The following is a 21,938-nucleotide window of genomic DNA, read 5'->3' as shown; positions in this document are numbered from 1 at the left end:
CAATATTTGGTCATCCTTCAGTCAATGACAAATCCGGCGCCTGCGCACTCCATTACCCACTAGGGCAGAGGCAGCAGAGCGTTTAATGCGCATGCGCCGGCCCGTACATCCTGATATTTTGGCAGTTTACTTCCGCCGGCTAGATCGGGCCGGCGCATGCGCATTAAACGCTCTGCTGCCTCTGCCCTAGTGGGTAATGGAGTGCGCAGGTGCCGGATCTGTCATTGACTGGAGGATGGTATCTCAAGAACCGAGGGCGGGCCAGAGGGGTGAAAGGGGAGGGGTTTGATTTGAACAGCGCCGTGGAGCCTGGGCACCGGCCGCATAAACGCCGCCCCTGGGCACCTTCAGAACCTGATTAGCATATGGATTAAAAGCGTTTTTAAGAGAGAATAGGCGACGGACAGTAATATGAAAGGTAAGATTATAATATGGGAAATGTAATGGATATCATCATGTTTGTGGTGTATAATGGTAATTTTAGGTGAAAGACTCCCTTTAAGCCTTCTAACGTCCTAAAAAAATAAAATGAAATTTCCAAAATGATGCCAACATAAAGTAGACATATGGGGAATGTTAAGTAATAAATATTTTTTGAGGTATCACTTTCTGTTTTAAAAGCAGAGAAATAAAATTTTAGAAAATTGCAAATTTTTCAAAATTTTTGGTAAATTTAGAATTTTTTCTGAAATAAAGGTGAAATATACTGACTCAAATTTATGACTAGCATGAAGTACAATGTGTCACAAAAATACAATCTCTGAATGGCTTGGATAAGTAAAAGCATTCCAAAGTTATTACCACATAAAGTGAGATATGTCAGATTTGCAAAATTAGGCCTGGTCAGATGTGAAGTGTTTAAACAAATGTCATTTCAGTGCTAATATGTTGTGCCCATCTTGTGCCATCTTTGAGACAAAACCCCCTTTAATAGCGGGTTTTACTAGATATTAAAATACAATAAATTTGGACGTAAACAGCTGTTTGGGTACGCTGCAGGGTTCACTGGGAAACCAGTGCAACCATTTTCTGAGAACCATATGTTAATTTTTTTTATTTTTCTCTCAATTGAGCTGTGTGAGGATTTTTTATTTTTTTTGCCGGAATGAGTTGCCATATCATTGGTTCTATTTTTGGGTAAATATGATATTTTGATAAATTTTATTTAGCTTTTTGGGAAGCAGGATAAAGAAAAGCTGCAATTCTATCACTACTTTATGGGTTGTGTTATTGTGGTGTACACTGTGAGTAAAAAACTATGCTGTTAATGGCATTGGTGTTAATCTAAAGGCACTTTTATTGGGGCCCTTTGAATTTACATAGGTGTAGTCAGGAGCATATACACATATCATAGGGCCCCGAAGAAAACTTAGTAAAGGTCCCCCAGTAAGTTTTCTGACAAATTTACACATTGTTAAAAAGTCACGATGTCCATTAGTCACTGAAAAGTGGCGGGGGTGCCATGCAGACCAAAGGGTAAGACCTTATATTGATACAGCCCCTCAGGTGTGATGAAGGCAGTTTTGTCTTTGGCAGCCTCTGTTAAGGGCACCTGCCAGTTCCCTTTTGTGAGGTCCAAAACAGAAAAATATACAGGGCTTGTCCTAACCTCTCGATGAGCTCATCCACCCGGGGCACGGGATACGCATCGAATTTGGAAACCTCGTTAAGTTTTCGAAAGTTGTTACAAAACCACAATGTCCCAACCGGCTTTGGTATCAATACTATAGGACTGGACCACTCACTTTTTGACTCTTCAATGATGTCTAGCTGCAACACTAGTTGCACCTCCTCTGATATAGCTTGTAGCAGAGCCTCAGGTACCTGGTATGGTTTTAATCAGACTTTTGCCTAAGCCTCAGTGACAATGTCATGCTCGATTATGGAAGTGCATCCAGGGAGGTCCGAGAACACATCCGTGTTCAGACTAACGAACTCCCTGGCCTCCTGAGTCTGTTTAGAAGAGAGTCTGTCAGCAATTTTTGCTGTGGCAGCCGGCTCTCTTGCATCTGTACAGGTTTCCCTATTTTCCACTGTCTGGGGGCTAGTTATCTGGCAGGTCGGACAAGACTTACAAAACTCTTCCACTTCTTTGAATATGCTGGTCCAGTAAAACAGCTGTAGAATACGATCCTGAGTTTTTTGCAGCCCCAGGAGACCCCCGAGAACGTGTTGGTGGGCTAGATCTAACACAAGCTTGCGATAAACCTTTGGGACCACCAACTGTTCAATAGGCTTACCCCGTATTTGGTTTACCCAATACAACATATCCTGATGAACCACAAAACGGGGAAACGCTGACTCTGCCCCAGGTTGTTGTGGTTCGTCATCTACTATTAACACATTTTCCCAGGCGTGGGGGTCCCGACATTGGGCAGTTCCCAAATTATCCCTGGAGACATTGAGGTCTGCCAATTCGGGACCCGGCGGCAAGTCCTTCACGTCTCCCACCATCACACTTAGTGGGATTGTCTCCCCCTCTTCCACCGAAGTGGCAGTCACCCCTACCGCTGGCCTTTCGGTCTCAGGTTCCCAGGATTCTGGTCTTCCCCTGAGCCGGGCCACTCTGCTAGGGTTACTCCTGTCTCATGGGTATCAGTCACTCTAATAGCAGGCCACAGTGTCGGGAAGCCTGGGAAGTCTCTCCCTATTATGAGTTTATAATGTAGTTTTCTGGTGACAGCCACCTCGTGGGTCCATCTGCTGGCCACCGTAGTTAGAGACACCAGTGCGGTGGGATAGTCTTTTAAGTCTCTGTGGATGCACATCACCCCGACTTTCCGGCCAGTATACTCAGGGGACCGCACCAGGGTAGCCATTAATAGGGTTACCAGACTCCCTGAGTCCAGCAGAGCCTCCGCTGGAGTGTCCCTTACCTCCACCTGGCACAAGTGATCTAGGGACTCTGGGGCACACAGCCTCCTATCATATAGCGACTGATGGTAGCCATAGTTAGTGTCCATGGGCTCAACCCGATGGGGACAGTCAGCCCTTACATGGCCATGCTCCTGACATCTCTGGCCTGGGGTGGAGATTTCTGAGGTTTGCTGACCCCCCTCCTGACAGAACCGTCCTTTAGATTCCTGGTAGCTTCATACTGGTTAGTCTCCTGCTGCTCCTTATTAGCCTCGCGTTGCTGCAGGCTTGTTTCTCGCTTGGCGTGCGAGAGGTAGCGGGATCGATTCCCGCATCATCCATCAATTGTGGGGACTCGTTCTGGTAGACAGGATTAGCGGACGCAGTATAGAGGCAACAAGTTCTTTGGATCAAACAGTTCAGTGTTTTATTCACTCTTTAGGCAAATGACAAAACAAGCAGTAATAATCAAACAAAAAGTCACCTTGCGGTGTTGGTGGTAATTCACACCATGTGGCAATTCTGTCTCAAAGAGTCCTTGCTTATAGCGGCACCAACCTGCTTTCACGCCAAACAGGTAGCAAGCCTTCATCCAGACACAAGGCTCCCAGATCCCAACACAGAGACCTGGCTTCTGAACCCAGCTGCCTATTTAAGGACAGCCAGGTGCTGCCAAAACCCGGATCGGCACTTAAAATCCGGTCCGGTATTTGACCTCACCTGGCTGTAAATCAGCCCAGCAGCACATGCACATTCACTGTTTCACAATATATATATATATATATATATATATATATATTCACATTCACTTTGTCACAATATATATATATATATATATATTATATATATATATATATATTATATATATATATAAATATATAAAAATATATATATATACTGTATATATAGAATTATCAACCCTACCAGGCAATATGCCTGGTTTAGTATGGTTTATCATGCTGAAAGAGGCTCTTTGAAGCAGTTGTGCAAGAATACGGGGTGTATTTTAGCATCCTTTTCCCCCATCCCGGTCCACTTTACCAGACTTTACAGTAATGTGAAGATTACTTACCTGCTTCCTGCTCCTTCTTTTCACGCCCTGTCATGTTCCGCTGGGCTGTAAACATTCTGCATGACATTTGGTTTGACATGACCTACAGCAATCACTGGCCAAAGCAGAGGATAGATGTCCTTGTGTAGTGCCCTGAAGCAGGGGTACTTAAAAGTTTGAACATTTGAGGACAATTGCCTGTTTCCTTGTCACAGAAGGTGAGGTAAGGGAAGCAAACAAAACACAACAAAATTACACAAAACAGCAGGCTAGGCCCCCACAGCTAGGGAATAGGGAAAGGTCACCACCTGATAGTCCCTGAGCCTTTCCCTGGCTGCTACCAACATTAACAAATCTCGATAGTAGAAGTGTTCATGCACTCGAACCTAAGCCCTGCTGCAACCGATACAAACCCTCAGCTAGGGAGCAAGTGAAAAGACAACTGGTTCCTTGCACCAGATGAAGAAACCCTTGTCTTTCTAAGGCCTAGCCTGAACAAACAACAGAAGGGGAGGAAGGAGGACTTATCTGAAGACGAACTGGGAGCAGGAGATCCACAAAACACCAGCAGTGAACTCCAGGAGATACTATAAACCGCAAAGGCTATAGTGAGAGGCAGGTATAAATAGCATCACTAACAAACTAATGAGCAGAACCTGTGAGGAGGTGGAATCCTGCCCAAAGCCACAACAAAGCAATCTGTCAGATACAATCACATGCAGCAAGTCTGACAGATCTTCTTAGATCACTCACAAGGCATTATTATTATTTATTTCATTTTAAAGGGTTAACTTACATTGACCTAAACTGCTTAATACTGTTTAAATGCATTTTATATATGTTGTCACATGTACCCTGCTCATTTTCACTGTATTTGCACAGCACTGTGGAAAGGGTTATCGAACACTGAGAGACTTGTGGGACTTTCTAGCTAATAATGAGATGCTGATAATTTTCCACAGTTACCTTAGGGTTTAAGGAAGAGCATGTTTTGGAAGGAAAAGCCAGACTTGTTTACCACCAAAACCAGATAGACTGATCCTTTGAATGTCTGGTTTAGCTCTGTTGTTATGTCTGAAAACCTGTTTGTGTCAGGAAAAACTGCTTGGTCAATACCATTGGATATTATTAATAAGCTCTAATGCAAGTCTACAGAGTTGTTACATTGTAACTGTGCTGAGCTTCTTCACTCCAACCCTCCTACTCGAATGATCTAGCTCAGCTAGAAATTGTATATAAGGAGAGCAGTCAGAGCCCCAAGTGTCCTGCAGTTAGGGAACAGTGCTTGGAGGGGCATACTCGGCCAGACTACCTGAGTCACCAGAAGAAGACACTGAGATGGGGATACTCTGCCACACACCCTGGGCCTCCAGCCTTTGGCCAGGGTACCCGCCTTCTGAAGAGAGAGAGAGAGGGACAGCTAGCTAAGGCCTTTCCTCAGCATCAAACACTTCTTCTGTCAGGTAGGAGACTGGAGAAGCCAGCCCTATACCTCGCCTATATTGTTTTGCACCTGAATTCCTCCAGTAAAGAAGCAGACTGGTTTACCGCAGACCCTGACTCTCTTGACTTAGTTCCCATTGGGGTGCACCACGTCTTAACATCCCTTCGATGTCAAACCAGATGTTTTCAGTAAGGGAGCCCAGTGGAGCATCGTATATTAAAAGGAGAAGGAGCAGGGAGCCTGCTCAGGGAAGCAGGTAAGTAAGCTTCCAGTAAAGCCCTATAAGAAAGATATTTCCCATCAAATTTCGTCTTTCTTCAACCTTTTTTCTTACCTTTCCCAAGGTTGGTTTCATGGAAGCAGCCACTGACAGTGATCCAGAAATAATAAACTATGGAAATGAAGATGATATAAAGTTAACTATTATTTTATAGAAGAAAATGAGGAAAAACTGAATGATATTTGAAATATGTTGCCTTTATCATCAGTAACCTTTGGTCCTGTTTTCCTAAATCTATTGATAAAAAGAGAAATGTACTGAGAGGCAGGGCTGTATTACCAAAAGGTTTTCCAATCCCTGAAAAGTGAAAAGATATGCAACTTTCTAATATACTTTGTGTTTTCACTTTCAAAATCTCTGCATTCTTTCAGTGAATGGAAATATTAATTGTTTACATTCAGAGGTTGCAAAACCCACCCTGACCATGTCCAACTGGCCTGCACCTTTCTAAGCTGTAAATGATCAGGACAGGTTTATGGAATTTGAAAGTAAAATATTGAGAGTTTTTATTCACTGAAACTAACGGGGACTGATTTTTTTTCTGAATACCCTAATTGGGACATTAGTTAATAGGGTTGGTTCCCATGGGCCCTCAATTATTAGCAAGCTCAGATAATACTAAAAAGAGAATTTGTTCCTCTGAAAGTCTGAGCACATAGCTGCATAAGATAGGAAGTTAATTCATGTCAATCTGAACAGTGTGAGAAATGCTCTACTTCTGCTATGGTAGCGCTGCAGGTGAAGCAAACACTTACTGTCGGCTTCCTGTGGAAATCACAGCTGATCACTGGGAGTCAGGGAAGCAGGACACCCTGTGATCAGCTTACTTCCTGTGGGGTATCCTACAGCATCCACTAGGGGGAGCTCACTGCATGGTAGCAGTATAACTTATGGTAATACAGTATGTAGTGAGCTCCACCTGTTGGTTTAGGGAGCCATAAGTTTATCATTTACTATATGAAGTGAAGCAATGAGTTTGGAGGTCACTAGGGACATGTGGCAATTTTCTGGTTCATCTTTTTATTTATAATTGTATGTTGTTCTATTCCTCTCTTATTCCTACTAGATGCTTATTAATTACTGACTAGATGTTGGAGGTGTGTCTCTGCACAGTTTGACACTGCACTGATTGGACATGATCAGAACGTTCAGGGACTAAACCAATTAATTGCGTGCATTTACTATGAAGCCCCACAAATTCTGTGTATGCCCCTGCCTCTGTAGTCACTGCAGATAAACTGAAGTTACAGATCACAGCTTTGTCCTGAAATAAAAGCAATCAAGCAACAAACACTGAAGGAAATTAATAGCTGGTAAACAGTATAACTGGACATTAACTTACAATTTGTATATCTTACCAAAATTCCAGACCAAAACGGGATATAGCTAATTAACACAAGTACAAGGGCAATCATTTCAGTGCTGACTATTGTCATAGGAATGCCAATAGATATGAGAAAGATTCCTGCAACTATTTGTGTTGTCTGTAAAAGAGAAATTAATTTCATTATACATTCACTCTTAGTATAACTGTAGGAAACCAAGATATATATATATATTTATACACACACACACATCAATATTTCCAGTGTCTACCCTTCTTTTTCAAGACTTCCAGTTGCCAACTGTCTTGAATTTGGTAGGACTGACCTCTATTTTCAGAGACAGGCATGGCAAATTCACACTGTCCTGGGTGGGGTAACACAAACCCCACCCATAGGTGTGTGTTCCCGGGTGAGAACTGGATTTTACCAGGGTCTAGGTTTCAATCTCCCCATATTTTACGAACTTAAACATTGCACTCTGTCTCAGTTCTGACAAATTGCTTGTCAGAGGGCCCCAATAACAGAATAGTGATATAGAAAATTATATTGTCACAGACCACCACCATTTAAAACGTAGCCTTTATTGTATAAATATCTAAAATGCACAAAAGTGCCGTATGGTGTTATGTCGGCAGGTTATGATAGACGGGAATATAGAGGGAAAAACTGATTCCTAATTCTATCCCTACATTTTTGTACCCTGCCTAGAAACGGTGAAGAAGACACGGCTGACACACTGGCCGCGGTAAGCAGTAATTTGCCCACAGGCCCCAGAAGTCCCTACGGGGCGCATGGGGAGATACAGAGGGGATCAATTTGGCCACAGAGGAGGAGGTCATAGCACTGGAGGGCTACTCCGAGGGGGAACAGCAACCTCTGTCCCCACATAATGCTGTGCCTGGCTATAAAAGTAAAAGCTCTGTGGAGTGCAGTCCTGTGACTGAAATAGCAGAGCCAACATTAAAAGATATAATGGCAGCGATCGCAAGCTGCAACGTCACTCTTAAGACCATGAATATACATATTGGGAGCCTAAAAGAGGACATATCTATAATTCGCCATGACTTACACAAAGTGGCGGCCCAAACTACAGAGGTGCAACGGAGGGTGTCGGATCTGGAAGATGGCGCCAAAACGCTGCATGATGCCGGTAAAGCAACAGCAAAAGATATAGTGGCGCTGTACGCCAAAACCGATGATCTTGAAAATCGCACACGTCGAAACAATATTCGGCTAGTGGGGGTACCGGAGAAAATAGAGGGTCCGAACCCCACGGATTTTATAGAAAAGTGGATTGCTGAGAAATTCCAAGACAAAGGCCTCTCTGCAATATATGCCGTTGAACGAGCACATCGTGTCCCAACCCGACCGCTGCCGCACGGTCGTCCACCTCGTCCGATACTTGCTAAGATCCTGCACTATAAGGACAGAGACACTGTACTTAGAGCCTCTAGGACTAGGACCCATCCTGACCTGAAGATCAATGGGGTACGGATCTCTATCTTTCCCAATTATTCATTCGAGGTACAGAAAAAGAGGGTCCGCTTTGTGGATATAAAGAGGAGACTCCGGGACTTTCAAGTCCAGTATTCTATGATGTTCCTAGCCAAGCTGAGAGTGGTGGCTTATGGTTCTGCAGTATTCTTTGAAGACCCAGATGCGGCACTGAAGTGGTTGGACCAAAATGAACGTTGACTGAGGAACCAGAACGTGGACACTTGAAGCATATACCCACTACCAGGCAGTATGTGATGTTTAAGTGGGACGGTCTGCATATCATATATATACAGCTGTTGATTAAGTTCAGTTGTCTTGGGCCTGTTGCTGGAGACGTACACTGCGTTATACTGAAGCTCCCCGGTATTATGACAGTCCTAAGTGCTAGGGTGTATGGGACTGCACATTGTTGTGGACACTGTTGGGCCAGGTTTCTTCTATTGGCCCCAGGTTACAGAGGATATTTTGTTTCTTATACAATTTACATGTGTTATCTGCAAATGGGCAAAAGGTCGGGGAGCAAGGGGTTACATGGTGTTGGTGATCTGCAACAGGTAACTGTACAATGCTATATTCAGGTTAAGGGCAATAGCCTTTCGTGTCATGAGAGAGCTGCCACAGCAGGAGAGGGGGCGGGTACTGTTTAAAAACTGCTTTTCCTTTACTGGATGATGGTAATAAGGCATCTGCTTAGGCAGTTATACAATCAAATAAAATGTGATGGGGCCGGACATAAAAGTACTTAGTTGGAATGTGAGGGGAATGGCGGATGGCACCAAACGACAGGGTATCTTTCAATATCTGTCAAGGTTTCAACCTGTCTGGCTTGACCATAAACTGGCATAAATCTGCGCTAATGCTCATTGATGGGCAGTCGAAGTCGCGTGTGATAACAGACAGGAACATCCCCTGCGTAGAAACCTTTAAATATTTAGGAATATATATGTCTCCCAAGGTTAAGGATTTAGAGCGAATCAATTTTGAACCTCTGCTGCTTAAATTTCGGAACAAAATTAAGGCATGGTGCAAATGATATTTATCAGTGGCAGGAAGGACGAATCTTCTTAAGATGGTACTAATGCCTCAATTGCTATATATTTTGCAAAACTCCCCAGTATGGCTTCCAAAGGATAGATTTGACAAGATCGACTCTATTTTTCGGGAGCTCATTTGGCGCAAGGGCCAACCTAGGATTAAATTGGAAACGCTGCAATACTCTAAATCAGAGGGGGGACTGGCGGTGCCGAATCCCTGGTTATATTATCTGGCTGCTCAGAGTCAACACTTCAAGGGATGGTTAGACTCTGAATCTAGCGATGTGACCAGCCAGATAATTCAATACCAACTGAAAATCCGAGACCTTTTGTTGCTCCTGGAGGGTGCAGAAATACGTCAGGGAGGACCAATAGGCGCTCTAGGTTACACAATGTATAAAACTTGGAGTAGGATAAAACAGTTAAGAAAGGTTGAAGGAACTACGGAATATACTCCTTTATGGGGTAACCAAGCATTGCCCGAGTTTGCCTCCTTAGAAGGCTTTGGGGATTGGAGACGGAAAGGGATTCTAAGAATAGGCCATTTACTAGAGGGTGAAGCCTTTGCATCATTTACTAAATTGCAGGAAGCGTATGATATACCTAGAGGCCAATTTTATAAATATCTCCAAATACGCCACGCGTATAACACGAGATTCAAAAACAATGTTAGAGTGTCAAAAAGGGATGTGGTCCTGCAGAGGGATGATATCCATAATATATAAATTACTGCTAGATAATTATTTGATGTCTTACCCTTTGTCCAGGATGCGCAAGTGGGAACAAGATGTAGGGACTATTTCAAATGACCAATGGTCAGATATTCTGGAAGCGATTCCGTTATCCTCCTTGAGCGAAGGGGGTAAGCTCTCGCAGCTGTTTATTGTCCACAGAGTCTATAAGACACCAGTCTTTTTACATCGCTTAGGCTATAGACCCAATGCTGATTGCCCTCGGTGCTCTGTGGACTGAGGAGGTACTGGAGGAAGGTACTGAAGGTCATACATGATGTGTATAAGGTGCAAATACCGTATGATCCCAAGCTGTGAGTGCTGGGCTATGTGTCAGATATTGCAACTGAACACATGTATAAAGTAGCAGTGGGTCGGTTATTATATGTGACAAAAAAGCTGATAGCCCTGCACTAGATACAGGCAGAACCTCCATCCCTTAGAGAATTTATACGCAAAGTTGACACAATGCTGGTTTATGAAAAAGGTATATTTTAGAAAAGGGGGTGTCCCACAAAATTTGAAAAGCTTTGGGACCCCTGGCTCTTGTTTAGGCATTTGAATAACAATATTTGTTAAGGATCACCAACACCAATGGGAAGGGGTGGGTGGGAAGGGGAGGGAAGGGGGGTTAAAAGTTGTATCATGTTATATGCTAAGGTTCTGAGTACAGACCAAGATTGTATGTGTTGTTGGAAAAGCCTTTCATTGCTATATTCTGCTGTAAGACTGTATTATTACGGTATTTGGCGATGTTAATAAAAAGGATCAGATTTTTTTTTTTTTAAAGACAGAGGAGAATATGTCAGTGAAGCATTCTGCATTTTATCAAACATTAACTACTATCTCCCCCTCACTGAGGACCCAGCAACAGAACACAAACTGGCATTGAAGACCCTCATTGAGTCTGCAACACATACTGTATACTCAATAAGAAAGAACAAGAATACATCCTTATTTCAGATCCAGTAGCTGCAACATTTTATTATTTACCCAAAATCCATAAGGACATTAAAGACCCACCAGGCCGGCCCATCATTTCAGGGATCTCCTCACTTACTTCAGGTCATTCCCCTTGTGCCCTCTCTCACATTCCCCTCTTTTGAGGTTCACACTATTAGACTCTCTATCCATTCCCCCTGAAAGTTGCAGTTGTCTATCGTCCTCCAGGCTCCCCCCACCAATTTCTGGATCACTATGCATCTTGGCTTCCTCACTTCCTATCTTCTGAATCACCAACTCTTATTATGGGTGATTTTAATATCCCCATTGATGATCCTATCTCCCCATCAGCCGCTCACTTTCTTTCCTTAACCTTCTCACTTGGCCTATCACAACTTACTTCCTCTGCCACGCATGAACAGGGCAATATACTTGATCTAGTCTTCTTCCGTCATTGCTCAATCTCAAACTTTAGTAACTTATCCTTCCACTTTCTGACCACAATCTTCTTTCATTTACCATAAAGACCTCTCACTTTTCTCATGGCAATCCTACTTTTCACACTTACAGAAACCTACACACCATTAACTTATTAACACCTTACAGTTAGCTCTTACCCCAATAACTTCCCTCCCCTGTCCAGACTTGGCTGCCAATCATTACAACCAGACCCTCAAAACCACCCTAGATGAAGTTGCTCCAATATCAATCCGTCCCTCTCGACACAGAACACGGCAACCCTGGCACACACCTGAAACACGTTTTCTACAGCGCTGCTCCAGATGTGCAGAATGCTTATGGTGAAAATCGCATATACAGTATCAGCAGACTTCCTCCATTATAAATTTATGCTCAAAACATATAATTCGGCTATCAACATTGCCAAACAAAAGTACTTCACCTCTCTCATCTCCTCACTCTCAAATAACCCAAAACGACTCTTTGACAATTTTCATTCCCTTCTAAGCCCTAAGGTTCCAGAACCTGTCACTTACCTCTGCACTGATGGCATGGCCTCTTACTTCAGAGACAAGATAGGCAGTATCCGTCAGGAAATAATCTCCCAGTCCCCAAATAATTTCAATTCTCCTCCCTCTGATTCCTCCACATGCTCTCTCTCCTCTTTTGACCCTATAACAGAGGAAGAAGTCTCCAGGCTTCTCTCTTCTTCTCGACCCACAACCTGTAGCAGTGAACCTTTTCCATCACACCTCCTCCAGTCCCTCTCCCCGGCTGTCATCTCTCACCACAATTTTTAACCTCTCTCTCTCTTCTGGTATATTTCCCTCCTCTTTCAAACACTCTCTTATCACCCCACTACTAAAGAAATCATCTCTTGACCCGACCAGTGCTACTAACTACAGACATGTTTCTAATCTCCCCTTCATCTCTAAACTCCTTGAACGTCTTGTCTACTCTCGCTTAATAAGCTATCTCTCTGCAAACTCTCTTCTTGACCCCGTACAATCTGCCTTTCACCCTCTTCACTCTACAGAAACTGCCCTTACTAAAGTGTTTAATGATCTCCTAACAGGAAAAAGAAATTATGACTATTCGCTATTGATTCTGCTGGATCTCTCTGCAGCGTTTGATACTGTAGACCATAAACTCCTCCTCACCATGCTCCACTCAATTGGCCTTAAGGACACTGCTCTCTCTTGGTTCTCTTCCTATCTCTCTGGCTTCTCTTTTAGTGCATCATTCGCTGGCTCTTCTTCTTCTCCTCTTCCTCTTGATGTTGGCATTCCTCAGGGCTCAGTACAAGGTCCTCTACTCTTCTCCCTCTATACAGCCCCCATCGGACAGACTATCATTAGATTTGGCCTTCGATAACATCTCTATGCTGACGACACCCAACTATACACTTCATCCCCTGACATCACCCCTGCTATAATCCAAAACACCAGTAATTGTCTTGCAGCTGTCTCTAACATCATGTCGTCTCTGTATCTAAAACTGAACCTCTCAAAAATTGAACTTCTTGTCATCCCCCATCTACTAACTCACCTAAATTTGATATTTCAATTTTGGTCTGCAGCACTATCATAACTCCTGTACAACATGCCCGCTGTCTTGGGGCCACATTTGACTCTGATCTTTCCTTTGTTCTCCATATTCAATGACTTACATTCTCTTGTCGTCTGCACCTCAAGAATATCGCCAGAATCCACCCTTTTCTTACTGCGGAAACTGCAAAAACTCTTGTTGTTGCCTTGATTCAGTCTCGTCTTGACTACTGCAACGCATTACTAATCGGTCTCCCTCTCACTAAACTCTCCCCCTTTCAGTCTGTCCTAAATGCTGCAGCCAGGCTCATCTATCCATCCAACCGCTACAATGATGCTACTAGTCTGTGCTAGTCACTTTACTGGATGCCCATCCACCACAGAATACAGTTCAAACTTCTCACCCTCACCCACAAATCTCTCCACAGTGCTGCCCCTCCATACATCTCCTCCCTCATCTCCACCCTACTCATGTTCTCCGTTCTGTTAGCGACCTAAGATTAATAACCTCCATAATTCATACCTCTCACTCCCATCTTCAACACTTTTCTCGAGCTGCACCTACTCTCTGGAATACTCTGCCCTGGAATACTAGGTCAATTCACATCACCTCCACCTTCAAACGTGCCTTAAAAACACATCTTTTCAGGCAGGCTTATCAAGCTACCTAAAATTACTTTTCACAGACTAAACCTTTCCCCAACCAACTTCTATGGCCTAAACTCGATCCTCTAGTTCGAGCCGACACCACTCCTGTCAGTTCAATAATGGCTCAAATCCTACTTAAATAATCAACTACCTTATGTGTCACCCCCCTTTCCTCATAAATTGTAAGCTCTTGCGAGCAGGGCCCTGACTCCTAGTGTTTTAGTTGAATATTAGCCAGTTAGTTTTGTTTTGTACATGAACCCTATGAATTTGTAAAGCACTGCGGAACATGGTGGCGCTATATAATTTTTTTATTATTATTATTGTAATTTATCGCATTATGTTTAGAGATGAGAACATTTTTTGAAAAAATGTGGTTCGATCCGAATTTATTCGTGGCGAATCACGTTAAAAAAACGGCTATTTCCTGGCTGCAGAGAGCCTTTATAGTGGTGTAAAACACTGTGCCTTGCAGTAACACGCATAGGGAGTCTGCTGTGGTAGTGAAATAATACTGTGAGTCAGAATGACATGCAGCTGACAGGCGTTTAATAACCTCCATAATAAAAAAATGTGGTTCGATCCGAATTTATTCGTGGCGAATCACGTTAAAAAACGGCTATTTCCTGGCTGCAGAGAGCCTTTATAGTGGTGTAAAACACTGTGCCTTGCAGTAACACGCATAGGGAGTCTGCTGTGGTAGTGAAATAATACTGTGAGTCAGAATGACATGCAGCTGACAGGCGTTTCTCTAAGAATCACTGCACACTTCACTTATTTGGGCAGTCACAGGGCCAAAACTTACCTCAACCTTACTGAAATACATGGACTTTTGCACTACAGGTCCTTCTAAAAAAATTAGCATATTGTGATAAAGTTCATTATTTTCTGTAATGTACTGATAAACATTAGACTTTAATATATTTTAGATTCATTACACACCAACTGAAGTAGTTCAAGCCTTTTATTGTTTTAATATTGATGATTTCGGCATACAGCTCATAAAAACCCAAAATTCCTATCTAAAAAAATTAGCATATCATGAAAAGGTTCTCTAAACGAGCTATTAACCTAATCATCTGAATCAACTAATTAACTCTAAACACCTGCAAAAGATTCCTGAGGCTTTTAAAAACTCCCAGCCTGGTTCATTACTCAAAACCGCAATCATGGGTAAGACTGCCGACCTGACTGCTGTCCAGAAGGCCATCATTGGCACCCTCAAGCAAGAGGGTAAGACACAGAAAGAAATTTCTGAACGAATAGGCTGTTCCCAGAGTGCTGTATCAAGGCACCTCAGTGGGAAGTCTGTGGGAAGGAAAAAGTGTGGCAGAAAACACTGCACAACGAGAAGAGGTGACCGGACCCTGAGGAAGATTGTGGAGAAGGACCGATTCCAGACCTTGGGGGACCTGCGGAAGCAGTGGACTGAGTCTGGGGTAGAAACATCCAGAGCCACCGTGTACAGGCGTGTGCAGGAAATGGGCTACAGGTGCCGCATTCCCCAGGTCAAGCCACTTTTGAACCAGAAACAGCGGCAGAAGCGCCTGACCTGGGCTACAGAGAAGCAGCACTGGACTGTTGCATGTCATTCGGAAATCAAGGTGCCAGAGTCTGGAGGAAGACTGGGGAGAGGGAAATGCCAAAATGCCTGAAGTCCAGTGTCAAGTACCCACAGTCAGTGATGGTCTGAGGTGCCATGTCAGCTGCTGGTGTTGGTCCACTGTGTTTTATCAAGGGCAGGGTCAATGCAGCTAGCTATCAGGAGATTTTGGAGCACTTCATGCTTCCATCTGCTGAAAAGCTTTATGGAGATGAAGATTTCATTTTTCAGCACGACCTGGCACCTGCTCACAGTGCCAAAACCACTGGTAAATGGTTTACTGACCATGGTATTACTGTGCTCAATTGGCCTGCCAACTCTCCTGACCTGAACCCCATAGAGAATCTGTGGGATATTGGGAAGAGAAAGTTGAGAGACGCAAGACTCAACACTCTGGATGAGCTTAAGGCCGCTATCGAAGCATCCTGGGCCTCCATAACACCTCAGCAGTGCCACAGGCTGATTGCCTCCATGCCGCGCCGCATTGAAGCAGTGATTTCTGCAAAAGGATTCCCGACCAAGTATTGAGTGCATAACTGAACATAATTATTTGAAGGTTGACTTTTTTTGTATTAAAAACACTTTTCTTTTATTGGTCGGATGAAATATGCTAATTTTTTGAGATAGGAAATTTGGGTTTTCATGAGCTGTATGCCAAAATCATCAATATTAAAACAATAAAAGGCTTGAACTACTTCAGTTGGTGTGTAATGAATCTAAAATATATGAAAGTCTAATGTTTATCAGTACATTACAGAAAATAATGAACTTTCACAATATGCTATTTTTTTTAGAAGGACCTGTATATTCAAATTTTTTAAGTTTCACCTGTAGTATCACTTAGCCCTCATGCACATGACCGTTGTTGTGTCCGTTGTTCCATTTTCCGTGATTTTCTGCGGAACTATTGACTTTCAATGGGTCCGTGGAAAACTCGGCTAATGCACCGTTTGTCATCCGCGTTCGTTATCCGTGTTTCCAGTCCGTGAAAAAAATTGGACCTGTCCTATTTTTTTTGACGGACAACGGTTCGCGGACCCATTTAAAGTCAATGGGTCCGTGAAAAAACACAGAGGCACACAAGATTGTCATCCACGTCCGATTTTTTTCCTATCATTTGCATGGCAAACTTGACTTTTTTTTTACTTTCCTTCATGTCTGGTGACCCTCCAAAAATAAAGGAAGACACACGGAAACAAAAACGGACACGGAACAACAGAACCCCTTTTTGCGGTCCGCAAAAAAATACTGTCGTGTGCATGAGGCCTTAAAGTGACCAAAGTAATCGTAACTGTTAAGTTGTATGTCTCTTCAAGAAGAAACGTGTTACTATAGCCATTGTCTGCAACATTTTAGCAAGGCATAGTACCCCAACAAACTAGAAGCCCTATTACCATCTCATGTCTTATAATAGCTTATAATAGTATATGACATGGACTTACCCCGAGAACTTCAGGTTCTCCTTTGTAAAATTCAGCAACTGGTTTGGGAATGCTGCCTGAAGCATTGGAAGACTGCAATTCCTCAGGTCCATTTCCTTGATCATTTTGTGGTCTCACTTGAGTGATAACTACAACTGCATCTGGTGCGACTGGAGACATGGCTCTTAAAATGCAACAGGAAGTGACAGATTAGTTCAATGATATTTTATGTATTAAGGGTACTTTCACACTAGCGTTTTTCTTTTCCGGTATTGAGTTCCATCCTAGGGGTTCAATACCGGAAAAAAACTGATCAGTTTTATCCTAATGCATTCTGAATGGAGAACAATCCGTTCAGTATGCATAAGGATTTCTTCAGTTCAGTCACTGTACGGTTTTTGGACGGAAAAAATACCGTCATCAAAGGTCCTTTTGCAGGTCCTCAAAGAAGAAGAAAGAAGACGATGCCGGCTGCGCGATCAAGTGGATGAGGTGAGTTCATTTTTTTAAAATTTTTAACCCCTCAAGCATCATTTTAGTAAGCATTTTGAATTAAGAATGCTATTATTTTCCCTTATAACCATGTTATTAAGGAAAATAATAACATCTACACAACACCGATCCCAAACCCGAACTTCAGTGAATAAGTTTGGGTCTGGGTACCACATTCCGTTTTTTATCACGCACGTGCAAAATGCATTGCACTCGCGCGGAAAAAACTGAACAATGCAACGCAATCGCAGTCAAAACTGACTGAAATTGCGTGCGCATTCGCGCGGGTTTCCCGCAATGCACCCGGGACGCATCCAGAGCGTATAACAAAAGATCTGTTTGTGTAAACAACCATTTGACCAATGATTGGTCAGAAAATCTGTCAGATAATCTGTTGATATAATACAGCCCTTAACCTGTGTGTATATTAGCATTTTCAAGTGTATCTGACAATGCAGTGTTGGGTGGTAGAAGAAACCCACCACCACTCTGGCTTCTGGTCATTGATAAGATACTGTATTACAACCATCGGCCATTGTAAACCATGGTATAGTAATCAGAAGAAAGAGACAGAAGTAAAGATGTTCAGGAAGGATTGCTGCTCCATCCACTGGATTTTAATAACGTGTGCAAGCCATTTAGCAATAGATGGAGAATTTGGAGCATTTCCAGACAATGGATATGCAGGCCTTGCCACCATCTAGTCTACGTTTTAAATAGGAGCACTGACAAGGGCTAAGGGGATGTTGATGTGATGGAGAAAGAAAAGCCACAGGTCCTCCTGCAGGGCTTGACCTTGTGCCAAATGTGCGGGAGAAGGCTGTAGGCCAGAAAACATGGATCTAAATGCAAAATACGTAAAGTTTATTTTTGCCTTAAGTTGGCCAGCAGTTTGCAATTAGTTTCCTTGTATGTCGAGTATGCAAAAACTTATCTCCAAAGGAAGAGAACCATTTTGCTACTGCCACTTTATGGAAGTGGCTCCCTATGAGTTAAAATCTGGCTTTTTAACAAGCCTTGGGATCTGAAACAGGGAAAATAGCCAAGTCAAATATCCATCATTATCCCTTGTGAAATTCAACAACTTGTTAAAAAGTCTGATTTTAACTCATAAGGAGTGAGTTCCACAAGATGCCACTAGACAGATGGTTCTCTTCCTAGGGAGATACCTCTTTGCATATTCTTTTTCAGGGAGCATTGCCAATAACTTTCCTTACCATGGAGTACTTCCAGTAAGGCTATATACAAGACTGGTCTCTTTAAAGGCTATAGACACCTTTGGAGCACTTTCTTTTAATGATTACAGATCGCTCCTTTTGGGCTAAAAAAAACTTTTTTGAGTTGATCTATATTAAAAATGATCGACCATCATTTTTTTCCCCTTTGAATCCTGTCATCTGACGACTCATGTATAGCTCTTATCTCTGACCCCCAGAACTCATAAGCACTCATTCTAGCTCAAATGTTGTCAAACTGATAAGAATATGGCTTAAATAAGTGTTTATGATGTCAGAAGTAAGAGCTACAAATGAGTTGTCAGATGAAGGGATTCAAAGAAAACAGACAATTTTTAACTCTATATCTCAGAGAAAGCGGAAAGTGGAAAAATGATTTTTACTCCAAAATTATTAAAATACAGTAATATGAAAAAATGTCCCTGAAGGTGTATATAGACTTTAGGTCACCCAGCACCCTGCCTAAGCTTGGTACTTTGAGGAAATATACTTTTTTTTGTGCCAAGATTAAAAAGGATTTTCTGAACCTGTGGTCATTTGAAAAACAAAACAAAGCACTCACCTCTCTGCAGTCCTGCCCTTCATAAGCTGCAGCACCATTCCTGGCCACAGATTAGTCCCGTGACTTCTGCGGCCAATCACTGGCCTCAGTGGTCACATATGCTAGAACGAAATGTCACTAGCAGTTAGGCACCATTCCAGCACATGTGACCATTGAGGACAGTGATTATTTGCATGGTCACAGGACCAAGTCACTTCCAAAAGCAGCCAGTAATAGGGCAACAGGGCAACAGCATGGAAATGGTAGGACTGCGAATAGGTGAGTTAAGTTTTCTTTTAATTGGCTGCTAGTTACAAACTTTGGGATTGTCGGACCCTAGGCCAAGCAACCCCTTTAAAAGTCTGGATTTCTCTTCTGGTGTCTTGGTTGTCAGAGAGTTTCTTTCTCATTTACCCATGAAGGGTAGTAATGACTCATCAGAAGGATTAGTCAGCCATCTATAGATTATGGAGTATGAACACTAAACTGGACCTTGAGAGTTTTCAAATAGTGTTTGAGAATAAGTAGAGTGCAAGGATTTGGGGTTGAATAAGTGCAAAAAGTGCAGTAAATAGTATACCAGGGGTAAGTCTGGGAAGATTGGAAGGATTAGAATGACCCAAATCTGCAGCCTATTTAGTTTTGTACAAGAAGGACTATACCTGAAACTCTCCCCTGACAGAGCCAAATGCCAAATGTGCCTCTTGAAACATCTGATGTAAAATCAGGGTTCCCCTACAATTGGGTAAAAAAGGATGGGAAAGGTAATAAGGAACAGGTAGAAAAATCGTTGATGTGCAGCAACCCGCAGGGGGAGAGCAAGAGGAAGGGAGTGATAATTGTGGCACTGATAGGATTGATGGTGGTCAACGGTGATGGGCATCGAAGCAACATACCCTTTCCACAGCAGTAAAATCTTAGTGTCATAAACTCACAGTACCTTACTGTTTGTCCTGCACAGCCTTGAAAGTGGTTCTCAACCCTCTAAGATACCTGCTCTTTTTCCCTCAGCCTTTAGGTTTAGTTTCTTCAGTAGGCAGGTGAAGAAACATGCTCATCAGAGACTGGAGAAAAAATTACCATTAAGCTGCAGGAAATTCGGATTTGTTGTGAATCAAATTTTTCTTAAACTTTGGATTGAATTCTGCTTCGGATGCTTCGATTTGCTCAACACTTCACAACCATAGAGGTCATTAATGTGATTTATGATCCTGGGGTTGTTTTAAGTAAGAGAAGAAGTAAGCAAATTCTTCTCTTTCTGTGTGCAGTGGATGGTAACTAGTCCTCCACCCACCATCTCTGAAAGAACTACAAACTAGACATTCAGCATCAGCATGCATATGGTAAAACTGTTAAAAAAAATACCAGATTCAAGTCTTATAACGGCCAGAGATAGTACTATTTTTCATGTACACAAACTGTACTATTGATTAATGAAAAGGTTTTTGAAAGGTTAGGTACACTTTAAAGCAGCTAGCAGTGGGGAAAAATGATTGGCAAAATCTCATAGTAAGTTTAAAAAATTAAAACATTACATACTCACCTCCCTGATTACTTGCCTCTCCGCTTCCAGTGCTTACTGGGTCCCCACTAGACCCTACAGTACTTATTGGTCCCATCTGGACACATAGGAAATGTCCACTCAAACATTGGCTGAGGCAGGTCACTGTAGCGGCCAGTGATTGGCTGGACGGTCATTTCCCATGTGTCAAGACAGAAAACACATGCAACACTAAAGCTCTCTCCATACACATGAGATAATGATTAGCACCATTGCACGCAATCAGTTGTTCATCGGATCATCATGCTGCCTGAACGCTGGCCAGTCAAATGGTGAATTACAGCCTTCATTAAATGTTGAAAAAAAATGGCCATATGTGAATAACCCCCAGGCTATTTTCACAGTAACCTGGCAAGCTGTTGCAGCAGAGAACAGCCTGTCAAAATTCTCTGGATCCAGCATACTCGGATAGTGCCCATAGAACCCCATACTCTATAATGAGATCCGGTGGAAATCTAGCTGCTCTCAGACCTGATACTCACATTTGGCAGGTGGATACATTTCTACCCAGCATACGCTTTGAGCTGAGCACAGCAGCATCAACTCTCTCCTATCTTCAGAGTTTTCTATTAAGTACTGTACAATGTTCCTTGATACCTTGTGATATGATCTGAAGAACACTTTTCCAGAGACATATCCTCACCGTTGGTTCAGAGGATGTCGTGGAGCTGTTTACAGAAATGTCTCAGCTATGATGTGACTTCATACAGGGAGGAGCAACTGTGTCTTCTGTGTTTCTGGGAAAAGTTCCAGCAGCTTCTCCATTTTATTCTACACTGAACAAAAATATAAACAAACGCAACACTTTCGGTTCTACTCCCATTTTGCATGAGCTGGACTTAAAGATCTGAAACATTTTCTACATACACAAAAGACCCATTACTCTCAAATATTGTTCACAAATCTGCCTAAATCTGTGTTAGTGAGCACTTCTCCTTTGCCGAGATAATCCATCCCACCTCACAGGTGTGGCATATCAAGGTTCTGATTAGACAACATGAATATTGCACAGGTGTGCCTTAGAGTGCCCACAATAAAAGGACACTCTGAAATGTGCACAGTTTTGCCTTACTGGGGGGTGGTCAGAAAACCAATCAGCATCTGGTGTGGACACCATTTGCCTCACACAGTGCAACACATCTCCGTCACATAGGGTTGATCAGGTTGTTGATTGTGGCCTGTGGAATGTTGGTCCACTCCTCTTCAATAGCTGTGCGAAGTTGCAGAATATTGGCAGGAACTGGAACACGCTGTCGTATACGCTGATCCAG

At 42.8% G+C, this 21,938-nt stretch overlaps 1 protein-coding gene across 6 annotated transcripts in view; it reads right to left on the bottom strand.

The window, feature by feature from the left end:
- The window catches only part of LOC122926882 (membrane-spanning 4-domains subfamily A member 4A-like), a 57,984-nt gene extending 36,618 nt beyond the window's left edge, over positions 1-21,366 (bottom strand). For 3 of the 6 annotated variants that reach the window (XM_044278394.1, XM_044278397.1, XM_044278399.1), the window contains exons 1-4: positions 21,265-21,366; positions 16,860-17,022; positions 6,990-7,115; positions 5,686-5,742 (exon numbers count right to left, since the gene is read on the bottom strand). In XM_044278394.1, coding sequence (XP_044134329.1) covers positions 5,686-5,742; positions 6,990-7,115; positions 16,860-17,022; positions 21,265-21,302 — 384 coding nt within the window. In that variant the 5' untranslated portion in view covers positions 21,303-21,366. Of the gene's footprint in view, positions 1-5,685; positions 5,743-6,989; positions 7,116-16,859; positions 17,023-20,649; positions 20,697-21,149 lie in introns of those variants that run through there. The other 3 variants (XM_044278395.1, XM_044278396.1, XM_044278398.1) reach the window with 3 other exon arrangements.
- Between the last annotated feature and the right edge of the window lie 572 nt (positions 21,367-21,938).

The sequence above is a fragment of the Bufo gargarizans genome, chromosome 2, assembly GCF_014858855.1.
Source record: "Bufo gargarizans isolate SCDJY-AF-19 chromosome 2, ASM1485885v1, whole genome shotgun sequence".
Lineage (NCBI taxonomy): Eukaryota > Metazoa > Chordata > Amphibia > Anura > Bufonidae > Bufo > Bufo gargarizans.
This window is presented reverse-complemented; position numbering and strand designations above follow the sequence as displayed.